Below are 19125 nucleotides of genomic sequence, written 5' to 3' on the forward strand. Positions count from 1 at the left end.
TGAGAGCTTTCTATCCTGTTGCACTGATCAACACATATTTTTGTGCCAATACCATATTGTTTTGATACTTTAGCTTTGTGGTATAGTCTGAAGTCAGGAAGTCTGATTCGTACAATTTTATTTTTCTCTCCAAAGATTCCTTTTATGTGGGGGGTTTTATTTATTTATTTATTTTTGTGCATGTGTTTATAAGAATCTGTCTGCCAATGCAGGAGACTTGAGTTTGATTCCTGGGTTGAGAAGATCCCCTGGAGAAGGAAATGGCAGCCAACTCCAGTGTTTTTGCCTGGGAAATTCCATAGGAAGAGGAGTCTTGTGGGCTACAGTCCCTGGGGTCACAAAGAGTTGGAGACATGACAGGCATTAAACAACAACATATATGGATATAGGACCAGTGACCTTAAATTAAGAATATTCACATTTGAAAAGCTCATTTACTTTCTGCAAATGGGTAACTTAGTTATAAACAGGGAGTAAGATGAGTATAAATATGTTCGAGAGAAAAGGGCACAAGAGTCTCAGGCAGATTCATGGATGAGCCTTAGAAACACAATGTAGAGACTCACAGCTGAATACAGATTCATCAGGTGCCAGGCAGGGCTCAGTACCACTTCCCACCTGACTGCCCCTTTCAATAATAAAGGCATTATGATAAATCATTTTTTATATTGGTTTGTTATGCTACAATAACTGAGGAAATTGTTGATTGAGTAACCAGAACAAATAGAATTGAAGTCAGTGAAAATACTCTGCTTCTCTTTGTTTTTGATGTTTTTCAGTCACTAAGTCATGTCTGACTTTTTTGCTACCCTATGAACTGCAGCATGCCCAGCTTCCCTATCCTTCGCTATCTCCCTGAGTTTGCTCAGACTCATGTCCATTGAGGATTGACCTTTTCCAGTCCTGTGGCCACTGCTTTGTCTTCCAGATTTGCTGACATATTGAATGCAACACCTTGATGGCATCATCATTTAAGATGTCAATCTTCATTTCAGTTCTCAAGAAAGATAATACTAAATAATATACTAACCATCAAACAACTTCACTCATCTCCCATGCTAGTAAGGTCATGCTTAAAATCTTGCATTCTAGGCTTCAACATTATGTGAACCAAGAACTTCCAGATGGCCAAGCTGGATTTAGAAAAGGAAGAGAAACTAGAGATCAAATTGCCAACATTCACTAGATCATAGAGAAAAATAGGGAATTCAAAAAAAAAATCTACCTATGTTTCATTGATTATGCCTTTGACCATGTAGATCATAATAAAGTGTGGAAAGCTCTCAGAGAGATGGGAATACCCGACCATCTTACCTGTCTCCTGAAAAATGTGTGTGTGGGTCAAGAAGTAATAGTTAGAACCCTGAATAGAACAACTGGTTGGTTCAAGATTGAGAAAGGAGTACAACAGAACTGTCTGCTGTCACCTTGTTTGTTTAACCTATACACTGAGTACATCATGAGAAAAGTTGGGCTGGATGAGTTACAAACTGAAATCAAGATAGGTGGGAGAAACATCAACAACCTCAGATATATGGATGACACCACTTTAATGGCAGAAAGTGAAAAGGAACTAAAGAGCTTCTTGATGAGGGTGAAAGAGCTGGCTCAAAACTAAATACTAAAACAAAACAAAACTAAGATTATGGCATCTGGCCCCATTACTTCATGGCAAATTGGGGGGGGAGTAGAAGTGGTGAAAGATTTCCTCTTCTTAGGCTCTAAAATCACTCGGGTGGCAGAAGCCATGAAATCATAAAAAGTTTGCTTCTTTGCAAGAAAACTATGACAAATCTAGACAGTGTGCTTAAAAAGCAGAGATATTAATTACTCTGCCAACAAATGCCCAATGATAGTCAAGGCTATGTTCTTCCCAGTGGTCGTGTACGGTTGTGAGAGTTGGACTGGAAAAAAGGTGGAGTGCTGAAGAATTGATGCCTTCAAATTGTGGTGCTGGGGAAGGCTCCTGAGAGACCCTTGGACAGCAAGGAGGTCAGATCAGTCAGTCTTAAGGGAAATCAACCCTGAATACTCATTGGAAGGACTGATGCTGAAGTTGAAGCTGAAGTGTTTTGTTCATCTGATGTGAACAGCTGACTCACTAGAAAAGTCCCTGATGCTGGGAAAGATTGAGGACAGAAGGAGAAGAGGATGTCAGAGGATGAGATGGCTGGATGGCATCACCAATGCAATGGACATGAACTTGGGCAAATTTGGGGAGACGATGAAGGACAGAGAGGCCTGGAGTGCTGCAGTGCATGGGGTCGCAAAGAGTCAGACACTCCTGGGCGACTGAAAAACAGCAACAGTGTGTGCACTGAATGAGTCAGTGATGCCATCCAGCCATCTCATCCTCTGTTGCCCCCTTCTCCTTTTGCCCTTAATCTTTCCCAGCATCAGGGACTTTTCTAGTGAGTCAGCTGTTCACATCAGATGAACAAAACACTTCAGTTTCAACTTCAGCATCAGTTCTTCCAATGAGTATTCAGGGTTGATTTCCTTGAGGATTGACTGGTTTGACCTCCTGCTGTCCAAGGGACTCTCAAGAGTCTTCTCCAGCCCCACAGTTCAAAAGCATCAATTCTTTAGTGCTCAACCTTCTTTATGGTCCAAATCTCACATCCATACATGACTACTGGAAGAACCACAGCTATGACTATATTGATCTTAATTTCGGCATTTATTCTTATATTTGAAGATAACCCTTCTGATTGTAACATTATTTATCTTTTTGTCAGGTAATAGTATTAAACGATGACTACACAGATATCCTTTCCAGCTACCCAGGAGAGCTTAGCAGGACATGCATGTTGGTGCAGAAACATTGCTGCACCAAGGTCAGTATGCTGATGCTGACCTTGAATCCCATGAACAGGTAGATTCAAGTTGTCTTGTGAGTAATTTATGATAATGAAGTTGAAGAAATGCCTTTGTATTGAATATATAGGGGATATATAAGAGTTATAGTTTATCTGCTTCCCCCTTAGTGTTTATGATGAAATTTAGAAAAATTTAAGTTATTTTATTTAAAGCAATCGGAAGAGTCATATTGTAGGAATCATTGGAAGTTTTCAAAAGGAAACAATGAAATAATTCAATGAAAATATTAAAATATGCTATCCAATATATGTGCACGCTAATTGCTTCCAGTAGTGTTCGATTCCTTGGGACCCCGTGGACTGTAGCCCACCAGGCTCCCCTCTCCATGGAATTCTCCAGGCAAAAAAGTGGAGAGGGTAGTCATTTCCTTCACCAGGGGATTTTCCTGACCCAGGGATCAAACCTGGGTCTCCTGTATTGCAGGCAGTTTCTTACCTTCTGAGTCACCAGGAAAGCCCAAGATGGTATGGTATGGAAAAACAAAAAAATCAACTTTTTGGCCAAAGCAGTGTATATAGACACACAAGTTGACCTTTGAACAAAAAGAGGGTTGAGTTCCAACCTACTGCATATTTAAAATCCTCCTATAATTTTACAGTCATATTTCTGTATCACTGATTCAACCAACTTTAAAAAATAAAACCAATACAATATTGTAAAGTAATTAACCTCCAATTAAAATAAATAAATTTAAATTTAAAAAATAATATAAATATTTTGGTTCTTAAATGTATGTTTTAAATGAATAATGCAACTCATCACTTCAGGGAAAGAGAAGAAATTACTTAGGATGACATATTTAATTTGAGAAGTAATTATTCTTAATAAACCTATGACACCCCATCAAAGAAATGGAATTTCCAGGTATTTTTGATCCCAAGGTAGGACAATTTTGAAGTAGAAAAAAAAAAAAAAACAACTGCCTATGATTATAACTGAGGCTAACGTTTAATAAAGAGAGCTACTAAAAGTACACAGTGAGAGTGAAACTCACTCAGTCATGCCCAACTCTTTGCAACCCCATAGACTCTAGCTCACCAGGCTCCTCTGTACATGGGATTCTCCAGGCAAGAATACTGGAGTGGGTTGCTATGCACTTCTCCAGGGAATCTTCTCAACTCAAGGCTTGAAACAGGGTTTTTTGCTTTGTAGGCAGACTCTTTACCATCTCAGCTACCAGGGAAACCCTAAAATTACACAAAGAAACTGAATTATAAAATGGAAATCCAAGGAAATCAGATGATGGAGTAAATTTTATTTCACAGTGATCAAGAACAATTTCTGGTTCCGAGGCTTTGAGTTATCCAATCAAGGGCACTTCATCAGCCCTAATATAATTGGCCATTTTATACTGGATTGGAATGGAATCTCTTCAGAGCTCTCTTTATGTCTTTATTTCTCAGGCTGTCGATGAAGGGGTTCAGCATAAATGTGATGACAGTGTACATCATGGAGGCTATTGCATTTGAGTGTGACAGATGGGTAGCAGCAGACCTAAGGTACACTCCTAAGGCAGTACAATAAAATAAGGATACAACTTAGAGGAGCGACACACAGGTAGAAAGTGCTTTATGCTTCCCCTGGGTTGATGAGATTTTACATATCAGTTCAGTTCAGTTCAGTCACTCATTCATGCCCGACTCTTTGCGACACCACGAATCACAGCAGGCTAGGCCTCCCTGTCCATCACCAACTCCCGGAGTTTACCCAAACTGATGCGCATCGAGTCCTTGATGCCATCCAGCCATCTCATCCTCTGTCATCCCCTTCTCCGCCTGCCGTCAATCCCTCCCAGCATCAGGGTCTTTTCCAATGAGTCAACTCTTCGCATTAGAGGCCAAAATATTGGAGTTTCAGCTTCAGCATCAGTCCTTCCAATGAACACCCAGACTGTTCTCCTTTAGGATGCTCTGGTTGGATCTTCTTGCAGTCCAAGGGACTCTCAAGAGTCTTCTCCAACACCACAGCTCAAAAGCATCAATTCTTCAGTGCTCAGCTTTCTTCACAGTGCAACTCTCATATCCATACATGACCATTGGAAAACCATAGCCTTGACTAGATGAACCTTTGTTGGCAAAGTAATATCTCTGCTTTTGAATATATTATCTAGGTTGGTAATAACTTTCCTCCCAAGGAGTAAGTGTCTTAATTTCATGGCTGCAATCACCATCTGCATTGACTTTGGAGCCCTCCAAAATAAAGTCAGCCACTATTTCCACTGTTTCCCCATCTATTTGCCATGAAGTGATGGAACCAGGTGCCATGGTCTTAGTTTCTGAATGTTGAGCTTTAAGTCAACTTTTTCACTCTCCTTTTTCACATAAGTCAAAGAGGCTTTTTAGTTCATCTTCACTTTCTGCATATTTGAGGTTACTGATATTTCTCCCCGCAACTTTGATTCAAGCTTGTGCTTATTCAAGCCCAGTGTTTCTCATGGTGTACTCTGCATAGAAGTTAAATAAGCAGGGTGACAATATATAGCCTTGATGTACTCCTTTTCCTATTTGGAACCAATCTGTTGTTCCGTGTCCAGTTATAACTGTTGCTTCCTGACCTGCTTATAGGTTTCTCAAGAGGCAGGTCATGTGGTCTGGTATGGCCATCTCTTTCAGAATTTTCCACAGTTTATTGTGATCCACACAGTCAAAGGGCTTGGCATGGTCAAGAAAGCAGAAACAGATGTTTTTCTGGAACTCTCTTGCTGTTTTGATGATCCAGCGGATGTTGGCAATTTTATCTCTGGTTCCTCTGCCTTTTCTAAAACCAGCTTGAACATCTGGAAGTTCACAGTTTACATATTGCTGAAGCCTGGCTTAGAGAATTTTGAGCATTACTTTACTAGCATGTGAGATGAGTGCAATTGTGCGGTAGTTTGATCATTCTTTGGCATTGCCTTTCTTAGGGATTGGAATGAAAACTGACCTTTTCCAGTCTTGTGGCCACTGCTGAGTGCCATATTTGCTGGCATATTGAGTGCAGCACTTTCACAGCATCATCTTTCAGGATTTGAAACAGCTCAACTGGAATTCCATCACCTCCACTAGCTTTGTTTGGAGTGATGCTTTCTAAGGCCCACTCCACTTCACATTCCAGGATGTCTGGCTCTAGGTGAGTGATCATACAATAGTGATTATCTGGGTCATGAACATCTTTTTTTGTACAGTTCTTCTGTGTATTCCTGCCACCTCTTCTTAATATCTTCTGCTTCTGTTAGGTCCATACCATTTCTGTCCTTTATTGAGCCCATCTTTGCATGGAATGTACCCTTGATATCTCTAATTTTCTTGAAGAGATCTCTAGTCTTTCCCATTCTGTTGTTTTCCTCTATTTCTTTGCATTGATCGTTGAAGAAGGCTTTCTTATCTCTCCTTGCTATTCTTTGGAACTCTGCATTCAAATGTTTATATCTTTCCTTTTCTCCTTTGCTTTTCGCTTCTCTTCATTTCACAGCTATTTGTAAAGCCTCCCAAGACAGCCATTTTGCTTTTTTGCATTTCTTTTCCATGGAGATGGTCTTGATCCCTGTCTCCTGTACAATGTCACAAACCTCTGTCCATAGTTCATCAGGCATTCTGTCTGTCAGATCTAGTCCCTTAAATCTATTTCTCACTTCCACTGTATAATCATAAGGGATTTGATTTAGGTCATACCTGAATGGTCTAGTGGTTTTCCCTACTTTCTTCAATTTAAGTCTGAATTTGGTAATAAGGACTTCATGATCTGAGCCACACTCAGCTCCCAGTCTTGTTTTTGCTGACTGTATAGAGCTTCTCCATCTTTGGCTGCAAAGAATATAATCAATCTGATTTCAGTGTTGACCATCTGGTGATGTCCATGTGGAGAGTCTTCTCTTGTGTTGTTGGAAGAGGGTGTTTGCTATGACCAGTGCGATATCTTAGCAAAACTCTATTAGCCTTTGCCCTGCTTCATTCCATACTCCAAGGCCAAGTTTGCCTGTTATTCCAGGTGTTTGTTGACTTCCTACTTTTGCATTCCAGTCCCCTATAATGAAAAGGACATCTTTTTTGGGTGTTAGTTCTAAACAGTCTCGTAGGTCTTCATAGAACCATTCAACTTCAGCTTTTCAACATTACTGGTTGGGGCATAGGCTTGGATCACCATGCTATCAAATGGTTTGCCTTGGAAATGAACAGAGATCATTGTGTTGTTTTTGAGATTGCATCCAAGTACTGCATTTCGGACTCTTTCATTGACCATGATTCTACTCCATTTCTTCTAAGGGATTCCTGCCCACAGTAGTAGATATAATGGTCATCTGAGTTAAATTCACCCATTCCAGTCCATTTTAGTTTGCAGATTCCTAGAATGCCATATACATGAAACTATTTTAGAAAAAGAGTAAAGGATACCAGCAAAAAGACCCACCTAGCAGGGCAACTGCAACATACATCACTATGTTATTAAGAATGTTGTCAGGACAGGAAAGTTGTACCAACTGATTGAGTTCATAGAAACAGTGAGGAATTTTCACAAGTGGACAAAAGGACAATTGCAACACCGTTAAGCTATGTAGCAAGGAATACATGGCAACCACTACGCAGGATGTCAGAACCAGCAATCCACAGAGATGGAGGCTCATGATGACCTTGTATTCAAAGGGTGGCAAATGGCCACAAAGTGGTCATAGGATGTCCTCCATCACAGTTAGGAGGACATCATCCAGTTCTCCAAAGAGAATGTAAAAATACATCTAGGTGATGCCGCCTTCATAGGTAATAACTTTCCTCTGTCTCTGAATATTTACCAGCATCTTTGGGATGGTGGTGGAAGTGAAACAGATGTCTGCAAAGGACAGGTTGGAGAGGAAGAAGTACGTGGGAGTGTGGAGGTGGGTGTCTGAGCTGATGGCCAAGATAATGAACAAGTTTCCAAATGCAGTCATCAGGAACGTGGATAGAGAGGAAAAGTTCGAATGTGAGCAGCTGTAGTTTTGGTTCCTCTGAAAGCTCCAGAAGAAGGAATTTTAAAATTTGTGTATTATTCACTGATTCCATGTGGTGGAGATGACTAACAGGAAAAATAAAAAAATAGCATGACTAATTTTTACAACAACTGACATAATTCACATAGCTAAAACTATTTAGCTCTTTAGAAATCAATGTTAATATTTTATTTACAGGTAAGTTCTCTTTGAGGGTATACTCCATTTCATTTCTGACTAGGAATATTTGTCCCATTCTCAAAATATTTCCAGAAGTCATATATTCTAGAGATTTAATGAGAAATTGTTTCATATTTTTGAGAAATATAAATTTTGTGCCAACTATGTTTCAAGTACATGCAGGCAATAAGTAGAGAGCGGTGGAAAACAAATCTCCCACCATCCAAGGATGATGAGAGATGATGCGCAAATAAAATATTGTATGTCAGCTGGTGTCAAATGTTATAAAGAAAACAAAACCAGATATAAAGAAGAGAGTTGTAGGAGGTATTATTTTGTACTGAGGGTTCAGGCAGGGTCAGAAAGCAAGGTGATAATTGAACAGATAGCTAAGAAAGAGAGAAGGATCTAGCTTGACATCAGAAGTGTGTGCCTGGCCACTGCAAAGTAACTGAGGAAGATGCTCATTACACATGTTCAGATCCAAACAAGGAAGCCAGTGGGGCAGAGGAATAAGCTAGACAAGGAGTGATTAGAGATGGTGTCAGGGGTACTGAGGAACAAGGTGGCCTCCCCACTACAGGTGAACTCTCAGTCCACAGAGAATAACTCCTCCTGTGTTGTTCCCAGCACTTTATGAATTTAATCATAAAAGCTTCCCATGATTTTATCAGATCCACTTCTTCATACCATCTGTTGATTGAATTCTGGCTTCTGTGTTGTAGGTCATCTTAATGTGTGAGTCCAGGTGCCTCAAAGAACTGCTTTCACTTCCCAAGGCTCAGGCACACATACACACACACACACACACACACACATGCAACGTTGTCCTCCTAGGTTGTGTTACTGCCATGCATTCCTCACCCAGATCCAACCTCCTTAGGCCACGATTAGTTACAACTCAAGCTAGTCAGATCAGATTATCTTTCTCATGAAGGATTTGTTAAATGGTACCTAGAAATTCCAGTTTATACGTTTTCCATGGAAATAAACCTGGAAATAAACTTGGAGTTCCATTTTGGTATGGCTAATTTCTGCTTTTTATTTAAAGAAATATACAAAGTGTGAGTGAGAGGAATGGACTGGACATATGAATATCAGGAGAAAATATCCAGTAAATTCAAACAGCTCTTGATGCGATGCAATGAATAAAATCTCCTCTTGGTTTGTCAACATTCCAAGTCCAAAGACATCTCCCTGATGTCCAGAAGAAAACAATAAAGAAAAGCATATTTTTGCTAAGGACACAAACAGTGATATCTTTATGATGTGAAACACTTTACAGTTTGAATATCACAAGAGGAAAACATGCAAATGGGATAAGCTATCATTTCAAAACCGGAAATACATAGAACACAACAAAAGCTGAAGACTTCTTTTTCCTGAGGCTTTTCCCTATTTGTCCATTCCTGTTAATAAATATAATCTTTAGACTTACTGTCTACATCTACTGGAAGCATTTTATGACTTCCATTCCTTTTAATTGGGCTTCCATTATTACCATTTAATTGTCAACACTGAGACTTGCATTTCCCAGCACAATGTTCACTTTATTTTTAGATCGTAAACAAATACATTAATATTAAGGAAGCCAGCAGACAGTTGATCTCTGGCCTCTGTCAGGCACATGTTCCTGGCTTCCCTCCTCTCTGCTTCTCTCCCTGCAGTGTCTGTGGAGCTCAGAGACTCACCTGGAAGCAGATTCAGAGAGAAGGCTTTCCCAATGGAAGTCAAAACTCCTCCCTAAAAGACTGATGAGGCAGACCAAATTTTTGTTCCCAAACAGGACAACAGGAACAGATCAAGCACTGACCTCTCAGCCAGATGTATGATTGCAAAAGCAAGGACCACATCCTTTCCAACCAAAGTGGCACAGGCTGAGGGACTGCAACAGAAGAGATATTTAGAACTTCCATGTTAGCTCATTAGACATGTTTTCCTCTCGTTACTCTAGCCTCTATGTACATGATTTCCCTTGGAGACACTGGTCTGGACAGAATGAATTTTTTTCCTGCTAATTCTCTGTTCCTAAAAGACTGCTTTATAAGATAAATTAAATTTTTATTATTGCTTCTCTTTTAACTCTTCTTCTTATAAAGCTTTAATTTTCACAGAATCTCATCACATCCCTGCATTTAAAATTTCTCAAACATATGATATTAAGAGTTTGTCTTGACTAGGTCATATGCGTCTTCAAAGCTTTGAATTATGGCAAGGACACTATTACTGAAATCTTTAAAAATGACTCTTCCCCTCTTCAAAAAGAGATATAGGTTGCTTTTTTTAATGTAAAACCATAGGTATTATAATCCCTAGGTTCATGATAGCTTTCCCAAGACAATTAAGAATGTACTACCTATAGTAGAGTTGACTCACTGGAAAAGACTCTGATGCTGGGAGGGATTAGGGGTAGGAGGAGAAGGGGACAACAGAGGATGAGATGGCTGGATGGTATCACTGACTCGATGGACGTGAGTCTGAGTGAACTCCGGGAGTTGGTGATGGACAGGGAGGCCTGGTGTGCTGCGATTCATGGGGTCGCAAAGAGTCGGACACAACTGAGTGACTGAACTGAACTGAACCTATATTAGAAATTGAGAACTGACATGTTTTACAGCATTATAAAACACTTGTATTTAATTATAAGAGAGATATTTAGACATTGTTGTGCCCAATAAGCTCGCTTGGCATATTATCATTGACCCAAGGATCGAGCTTATGTCTCTTAAGTCTCGTGCATTGACAGGCAGGTTCTTTACCACTAGTGCCACCTGGGAAGCCCCAACATATTATAGAAATTGTCAAATGTAATTTTAAAAACAGTGAATTATATGAAGTAGTACTTTAACGAACTCCATTCTCCATTATCAAAATGAGACTATGAAAAATTTAATGTTCTACTTACTTAACGGTATAAACCAAGTAAGGGCTGGAGTCTGGATTGGAATCTCTTAGTTCTAGAACTCTGGGTAGTGATTCTCAACCAGGAGAGATTTTGCCCCTGGGAATACTTGACACTATCTGAAGGGATTCTAGTAATCTCCCATAGACTACAGAACAACCTGCAATACAAATAATTAGCCTGTGCAAGGCAAGAGTAAGAATGTGAGAAATCCTATTCAGACCAGAACATCCATAGATTCATTTGGCATACAAATCACCAAGATTTGTGGTTCAAGTACAAATTCTCATTCATCAGGTCTCTAGTGAGTCCAAGGACTGCATTTCTAATGAGCTCCCAGGAGAGTTGATGCTACAGTGCCTAGTCTGGGGATCACATTCAATAGCAAGGCTAGGGTCCTGTGTTAGAGTCAGGTATACACAGGGTTAGTCTTCTCACCAAGAATCTCTTATGTATGTAAGTTTGAAAACAAGTTCTTCACTCACTCATAGGAGAAAAAGTGTTAGTTGTTCAGTCATGTCCAGTCATGTCCTGTAGCCTGCCAGGCTCCTCCGTCCATAGGACTTCCCAGGCAACAAAAATGGAGTGGGTAGCCATTTTCTTCTCCAGGGGATCTTCCCAACCCAGGGATTGAACCCAGGTCTTCTGCATTGCAGGCAGATTCTTTACCACTGAGCCACCAGAGTGGGAGTCACTTATAGGTGATTACACATAATTTGTCATCATAAACACATCAACCACTGCTTGACCTTAATGAAAACAAGACTTTCACATGGACACCAAAACTGATACTTCATTGAAAAGATATAGAGCATGAAAATAAAATATTTTGCTTAGTAATAAAAAATGTAGTTTAACTTTTCATCCTTTTGACATTTTTCCTCTGACTCAAAGGCCATATTAAGTGAAGGTACTCAAACATGTGCTGTTGTGTAGACTTCACTTGGAAACCTGTAGTGGATTATCATTTGTCAGTAAGGTAGGCACTGTGGACAATGCTGAATAAGAGCACAGGATCCGAAAGAGGAATAAGACTGGATAATCACCTATAAAACACATTGTAGGTTCAAGTCTCCATTTTCAAGGACAGTTATGGCAGTGATTTTCAAAAGAATGTGGTACACAAAATGAAAAGCTGTAGTCTCAGATATCCTCTCTTATAAGATCATATCAAATAGCTTGGCTAATAAAAAAATAGTTTTCCCACAGTAGTCCTATTGTTTACTACAATCTTTCGGTAGCACAAAAGCAAAAATATTTGGGATGATATATGTCATCTGAGCAGAAATTATTCTTAAGAAATCCACGCTGCCTTATGAAATAAATAGGCATTCAGTTCAGTTCATTTCAGTTCAGTCACTCAGTCGTGTCCAACTCTTTGTGACCCCATGAATCGCAGCATGCCAGGCCTCCCAACTCCCGGAGTTCACTCAGACTCACGTCCATCGAGTCAGTGATGCCATCCAGCCATCTCATCCTCGGTCGTCCCCTTCTCCTCCTGCCCCCAATCCCTCCCAGCATCGGAATCTTTTCCAATGAGTCAACTCTTCGCATGAGGTGGCCAAAGTACTGAAGTTTCAGCTTCAGCATCATTCCTTCCAAAGAAATTCCAAGGCTGATCTCTTTCAGAATGGACTCGATGGATCTCCTTGCAGTCCAAGGGACTCTCAAGAGTCTTCTCCAACACCACAGTTCAAAAGCATCAATTCTTTGGCACTCATCTTTCTTCACAGTCCAACTCTCACATCCATACATGACCACAGGAAAAACCATAGCCTTGACTAGACAGACCTTAGTTGGCAAAGTAATGTCTCTGCTTTTGAATATGTTGGTCATAACTTTTCTTCCAAGGAGTAAGCATCTTTTAATTTCCTAGCTGCAGTCACCATCTGCAGTGATTTTAGAGCCCCAAAAAATAAAGTTTGATACTGTTTCCACTGTCTCCCTATCTATTTCCCATGAAGTGATGGAACCAGATGCCATGATCTTCGTATTCTGAATGTTGAGCTTTAAGCCAGCTTTGTCACTCTCCACTTTCATCAAGAGGCTTTTTAGTTCCTCTTCACTTTCTGCCATAAGGGTGGTGTCATCTGCATATCTGAGGTTATGGATATTTCTCCCGGCAATCTTGATTCCAGATTGTGCTTCTTCCAGCCCAGCGTTTCTCATTATGTACTCGGCATAGAAGTTAAATAAGCAGGGTGACAATATACAGCCTTGACGTACTCCTTTTCCTATTTATAACCAGTCTGTTGTTCCATGAGATATTTTAAATCAACTTTGGAAAGCTTTGAGAAAGTAGAAAATGAAAGAAGGGGAAAATTGTTTATAAATCAGACAGAGAAGGAAACAGAAATGTGAATTACTTCAATGGTATAAAGAAGTTGAATCAAAGAAATGAAAATTCAGGAAACAAAGACACAGAACAATTCTATGTTCACACTCTGATCAAAGAACATTAAATTTTGGCTCAAATGCTTTGCAGTTTGCTAAAAATGAGGACTTCTGTTAACCCTATGACAATTAATCCTTCTATTATTGCCATCCCGAAGAATCTTTCCAAGGCTTTCTCTATATCTTCATACCTTAGACTACGAGGAAATGGTTCAACACAGGTGTAACTACAGTGAACATCACTGAGGCTGTTGCACTTGACTGTGAGCTATGGATCCCAGCAGAGCAAAGGTACAGTTCTAGACTGTTATAGTAAATAAGGAGAAAACTGAGAGGTGAGACACACAGATGGGTGCATACTTGTGCAATAAGTCACTTCAGTCATGTCTGGTTCTTTGAAACCTTATGGACTGTAGCCTACCAGGCTTCTCTGTTCATGGGATTCTCTAGACAAGAATACTGGAGTAGGTTGCCTTTTCCTTCTCCAAGGGATCTTGCTGACTTAGAAATCGAACCTGTATCTCTTAAGTCTCCAGCATTGGCAGGCAGGTTCTTTACCACTAGCGCCACCTGGGGAAATCTTAGGGTATGAGTAAAGGATCCTAAGGGATCACCACCCATGAATACAGCTTCAAAATATATCCCTATGTCATTAAGAAATAATGACATATTATTAATGTCATTATAATTGATAAGTTGGACCACCTGTTATATTCCATCTGTTATTTATTCCCTATTCTGGGAAAGATCTCAGCTATTATTTCTTTTTTTTTTTTTAAATTTTAAAATCTTTAATTCTTACATGCGTTCCCAAACATGACCCCCCCTCCCACCTCCCTCCCCACAACATCTCTCTGGGTCATCCCCATGCACCAGCCCCAGGCATGCTGCACCCTACTATTTCTTTAAATAGCATCTTTTCTTTCTCTCTCACTGTCTTTTCCTTCTAAGATACTCAATATACTTGTTACCTCTTCTAATGGAGTCCTATAATTCTTGTAGAGTCTCTTCATTAAAAAAAAGAAAAGCAGTTCTCTTATTCCTAAATCATTCTACCTTTGAGGTCACTATTTCTCTTCACCATATGATCTGCTCAACTTTTAGTGCTTTCTAATACATCTTTCATCTTATTTATAGATTTCTTCAACTCCAGTATGTCTGTTTGGTTATGTTTAAGAGTTTTCATCTCTTTGAAAATTGATTCTTATTTTCATTTTTTTAATTTATGATTTTAAGTGTTTTTGTGAGTGTTCCTATAGCTTCCTGAGTTTCTCCATGACACTATTTGAGTTTTCCACTGGCTTGATCACAATCTTCTATGGTGTTAAGATTGGTTTCTGGAAAATTGTCATTTTCTTTTTGTGATTCTGTGTTACTGTGGTTTTTCATGGTGCCCAATGAGTAGCTCCTCTGGCAGTGCGTTTGAAATAACAAACACCTTTTTCATTTAGGTAAAGGTCTGTTCATTTCTGATTCTAACAATTCAACAAACATGTAACAAGAGTCCTTTCTGTGTTTTTCAGTTAGGTGATACAATAGCACAAGTCTTTTGTTTCTTTTACCTGAGTTGCATTTATTGAAGTAGGAAATGCAACCCACTCCAGTATTCTTGCCTGGAAAATTCCATGGACAGAAGAGCCTGGAGGGCTGCAGTCCAGGGGGAGGCAAAAAGTTGGACATGACTGAGTGAGCACTCATATACTCACTCATCTGGCTATTTTTTAAGAAACTTTTTTTTTTTGTCCTTCACTGCCCCTAGCAGAGGCGTTCCTTGGTGCATTGTCATCACTGCTGGTGCCTCTGGGGTCACTGGCACCTTGGTGCTGCTAATGTCCCTGATGTGGCTGGCAACTCTGCTCAGGGAACCATGATAATGGGCCATTTTGCATCATCCAGGGTCACCTGGTTCAGGGTCCCACCAGCACTGCTGCCTGGTTCCCTTTGGTTGTAGATAATGCTGCATCTGGAAGGCCAGGTTCACTGCGCCACCTCCGCTGGTGCTTCCAGGTGCTGTGGGTCTGTGGACTCAGCTGCCTCCACCATTGGGCTGGGACCGGGGGCACTGCCTCTTGCTGTTTCCCCCTAGATGCACCTCTTCTGTGTGTTCTAATCAACCCAATTTACCGTGTAAAATTGTATGATTCTCTGGACTCCTGGTTATTGGATAGGTGAATATTTGCTGAGTTATGGAAGTCTGATTAATCAGAGATAGAAGGGGAGAGACAAAGGGAGTGTCTTGTGCTACCATGATGCTGCTGTCATCAAAGATAGATTTATTTTTTTGTAAATTGTGAGATTGACATATATATACATAGGGAATTAACTATCATATATTGGTGAAGAAAGACATCCAGTATAACAGTATACAACATCATGGTTGAGACTTTAGAATTACAATGTAGAAAATGACAGGTGAGTATAGATTCATGAGGAGCCAAACAGAGATCAGGATAACCACAAACTATACAAACTCATTTGTTAATAAGCATTATATTAAAGCATCTACTACAAAAATGAGTTATTATGCAGCAATAGCTAACTGATCAAAAATAAAAGTGAACAGAACTGAAGACAATTATATTAATTGGCTTCTTTTTTTTAATTTTAAAATCTTTAATTCTTACATGCGTTCCCAAACATGAACCCCCCTCCCACCTCCCTCCCCATAACATCTCTCTGGGTCATCCCCATGCACCAGCCCCAAGCATGCTGCATCCTGCGTCAGACATAGACTGGCAATTCAATTCTTACATGATAGTATGCATGTTAGAATGTCATTCTCCCAAGTCATCCCACCCTCTCCCTCTCCCTCTGAGTCCAAAAGTCCGTTATACACATCTGTGTCTCTTTCCCTGTCTTGCATACAGGGTCGTCATTGCCATCTTCCTAAGTTCCATATATATGTGTTAGTATACTGTATTGGTGTTTTTCTTTCTGGCTTACTTCACTCTGTATAATCGGCTCCAGTTTCATCCATCTCATCAGAACTGATTCAAATGAATTCTTTTTAATGGCTGAGTAATACTCTATTGTGTATATGTACCACAGCTTTCTTATCCATTCATCTGCTGATGGACATCTAGGTTGTTTCCATGTCCTGGCTATTATAAACAGTGCTGCGATGAACATTGGGGTACATGTGTCTCTTTCAATTCTGGTTTCCTTGGTGTGTATATCCAGCAGTGGGATTGCTGGGTCATAAGGTAGTTCTATTTGCAATTTTTTAAGGAATCTCCACACTGTTCTCCAGAGTGGCTGTACTAGTTTGCATTCCCACCAACAGTGTAGGAGGGTTCCCTTTTCTCCACACCCTCTCCAGCATTTATTGCTTGCAGATTTTTGGATCGCAGCCATTCTGACTGGTGTGAAGTGATACCTCATTGTGGTTTTGATTTGCATTTCTCCATGCAATTATTCTGATATTTAAAGGTAGCATTCATGATTACTCTGTCTTTAAATTTTATTTCAGGTAACTATATTAAAAATTGGTACATTAAGTTTCCTCTCCAGATAAGCAGGAAAAGATGAAAAGTGTGCTTGTTTGCGCTAAACATGTCACCTTGAATCACATGACTGAATAGGCATTTCAGTCCTCCAGTGAACCATCCTTTGGTCATGTATATATTTTGATATACAAAGTTCACTCTGAACAACACAGTAGTGAAGGGCACTGACCTTCTGTGCAGTAAAAAGTCTAAATATAATTTTATAGTCAGCTCTCTGTATTCACAGCTCCATATGTGAATGTTCAATGTAACCTATTAAAAGTTATTTAAAATACCTTAGTTGTCAACTTTACTTTAAACAAAAATGAGTAATGAAACTAATAACTATTGTTTAGAAAAATAAGAGAAAAATTACTTGTAATGACATATGTCATTTGAGAATAAATTTTTCTTAAGAAACTCAGTCTTCTCATGAAGTACATGAGTATTTCCAAATATTGCTTACCCAAATGTAGGAAAATTTTGAAGTAAAGTACAAATAAAAAGCCTATGTATCAGGCTGAGGAGTAAGCTTAATAAATCCATACATGGAATTATTTTAATGAAAATTCCAGGGAACAATGAAAAGAAGCAAATTTGATTCTGCAATGATCAAAGAATCACAATTTCTGATTCTGAGGCTTTGAGTCATGCCATCAAGGTTACTTCATTTCCCCCAGCAGAGTTGGCCTTTTCTACCTAGTATTTCATAGAATCTCTTCAGAGCCCCCTTTATGTCTTTATTCCTTAGACTATAGATAAAGGGGTTCAGCATGCGTGTGACCACTGTGTACATCACTGAAGCTGCTGCACCTGATCTTGAACTGTGGGGAGCAGCAGGGTTAAGGTGCACTCCTAGGACAGAACAATAAAATAAAAAGACAACTGAGAGGTGAGAGGCACAGGTGGAAAATGCTTTATACTTTCCCTCAGCTGATGAGATTCCACATATGCAAGAAACTATTTTAGAGTAAGAGTAAAGTATCCCAGCAAAAGGACCACCACCCAGCAAGGTAGCTGCAAAATACAATACCATGTCATTAAGAAAGGTGTCAGAACAGGCAAGTTGTAAGACTTCATTGAGTTCACAGAAAAAGTGGGGTATTTTGAAGTCTGCACAGAAGGACAATCGCAACACCATTAACTTCTGTAACAAGGAGTACATGACACCCACGATCCAAGATATCAGAACCAGGAGACCGCAGAGTCGGGGGCTCATGATGACCATATAGTGCAGTGGGTGACAGATGGCCACAAACCGGTCATAGGCCATCACAGCCAGGAGAAAGTAATCTAAACTTGCGAAGAGTATGTAAAAGTACATCTGGATGATGCAGCCTTCAAAGGTGATCAATTTGTTCTGTGTCTGGATATTCCACAGCATCTTTGGGACGGTGGTGGAAGTGAAGCTAATGTCTACAAAGGACAGGTTGGAGAGGAAGAAGTACATGGGGGTGTGGAGGTGGGAGTCTGAGATGGTGGCCAGGATGATGAGCAGGTTTCCAAACACAGTGATCAGGTACATGGACAGAAAAAGTCCAAATACGAGGGGCTGCAGCTCAGGTCCCTCTGAAAATTCCATGAGAAGAAATTCTGAAACTTCTGAAATATTTCGTGGTTCCATGCCTTGTAGGTAACTACCAAGATATAGAATAGTAACTGATTAACTTTTAGACAAGCAAGCGCTAGCAACCTAGCATGCATGCACGTTCCGTCACTTCCGTCATGTCCGACTCTTTGCGATTCCATGAACTGTGGCCTGCAAGGCTCCTCTGTCCATAGAATTCTCCTGGCAAGAATATTGGAGTGGATTGTCATTTCCTTCTCCAAGGGATCTTCCCGATGCAGGGATCTAACCCGTATCTTTTACGTCTCCTTCACTGGCAGGCAAGTTGTTTACCATTAGCATCAACCTAACATAAACGCTCTTACTTACATTTCACAGTCAAGACGTTAACTTCAATAGGTATCAATAGGGGGTGAGGCAAAGTCCTTCCTCATTTCTTATATGACATCTTTTCTTTGTTATTCATGTTCTTTGAGCTTTGATCGCTCCTTTATAGGTTCAGTGGGCACACTACTTCTGGTTCTGTTCTTTTACCAGCATTCAAAACCCTCCCTAGACCATACTCTATAAATCATGTATATGCCTTGATTATTCATCCTCTTACACTGAATAACTTTTTTCATATGATTTTCTCATTTGTCACACATATATTTATTTTACTATAAAATTTCAGTTCAGTCGCTCAGTCATGTGCGACTCTTTGTGACCCCATGGACTGCAGCATGCCAGGCCTCCCTGTCCATCACCAACTCCCAGAATATACTCAAACTCATGT

General features: G+C 39.9%; 1 protein-coding gene across 1 annotated transcript; it reads right to left on the reverse strand.

Moving 5' to 3' along the window:
* Window positions 1-17450: 17450 nt before the first annotated feature.
* LOC138441694 (olfactory receptor-like protein OLF4) lies at window positions 17451-18407 on the reverse strand. The gene has a single exon (XM_069592788.1). It carries the CDS (start codon window positions 18405-18407, stop codon window positions 17451-17453), a length of 957 nt encoding a protein of 318 aa, XP_069448889.1.
* Window positions 18408-19125: the final 718 nt, after the last annotated feature.

This window comes from Ovis canadensis, chromosome 5 (genome assembly GCF_042477335.2).
Source record: "Ovis canadensis isolate MfBH-ARS-UI-01 breed Bighorn chromosome 5, ARS-UI_OviCan_v2, whole genome shotgun sequence".
Taxonomy (NCBI): Eukaryota; Metazoa; Chordata; class Mammalia; order Artiodactyla; family Bovidae; genus Ovis; species Ovis canadensis.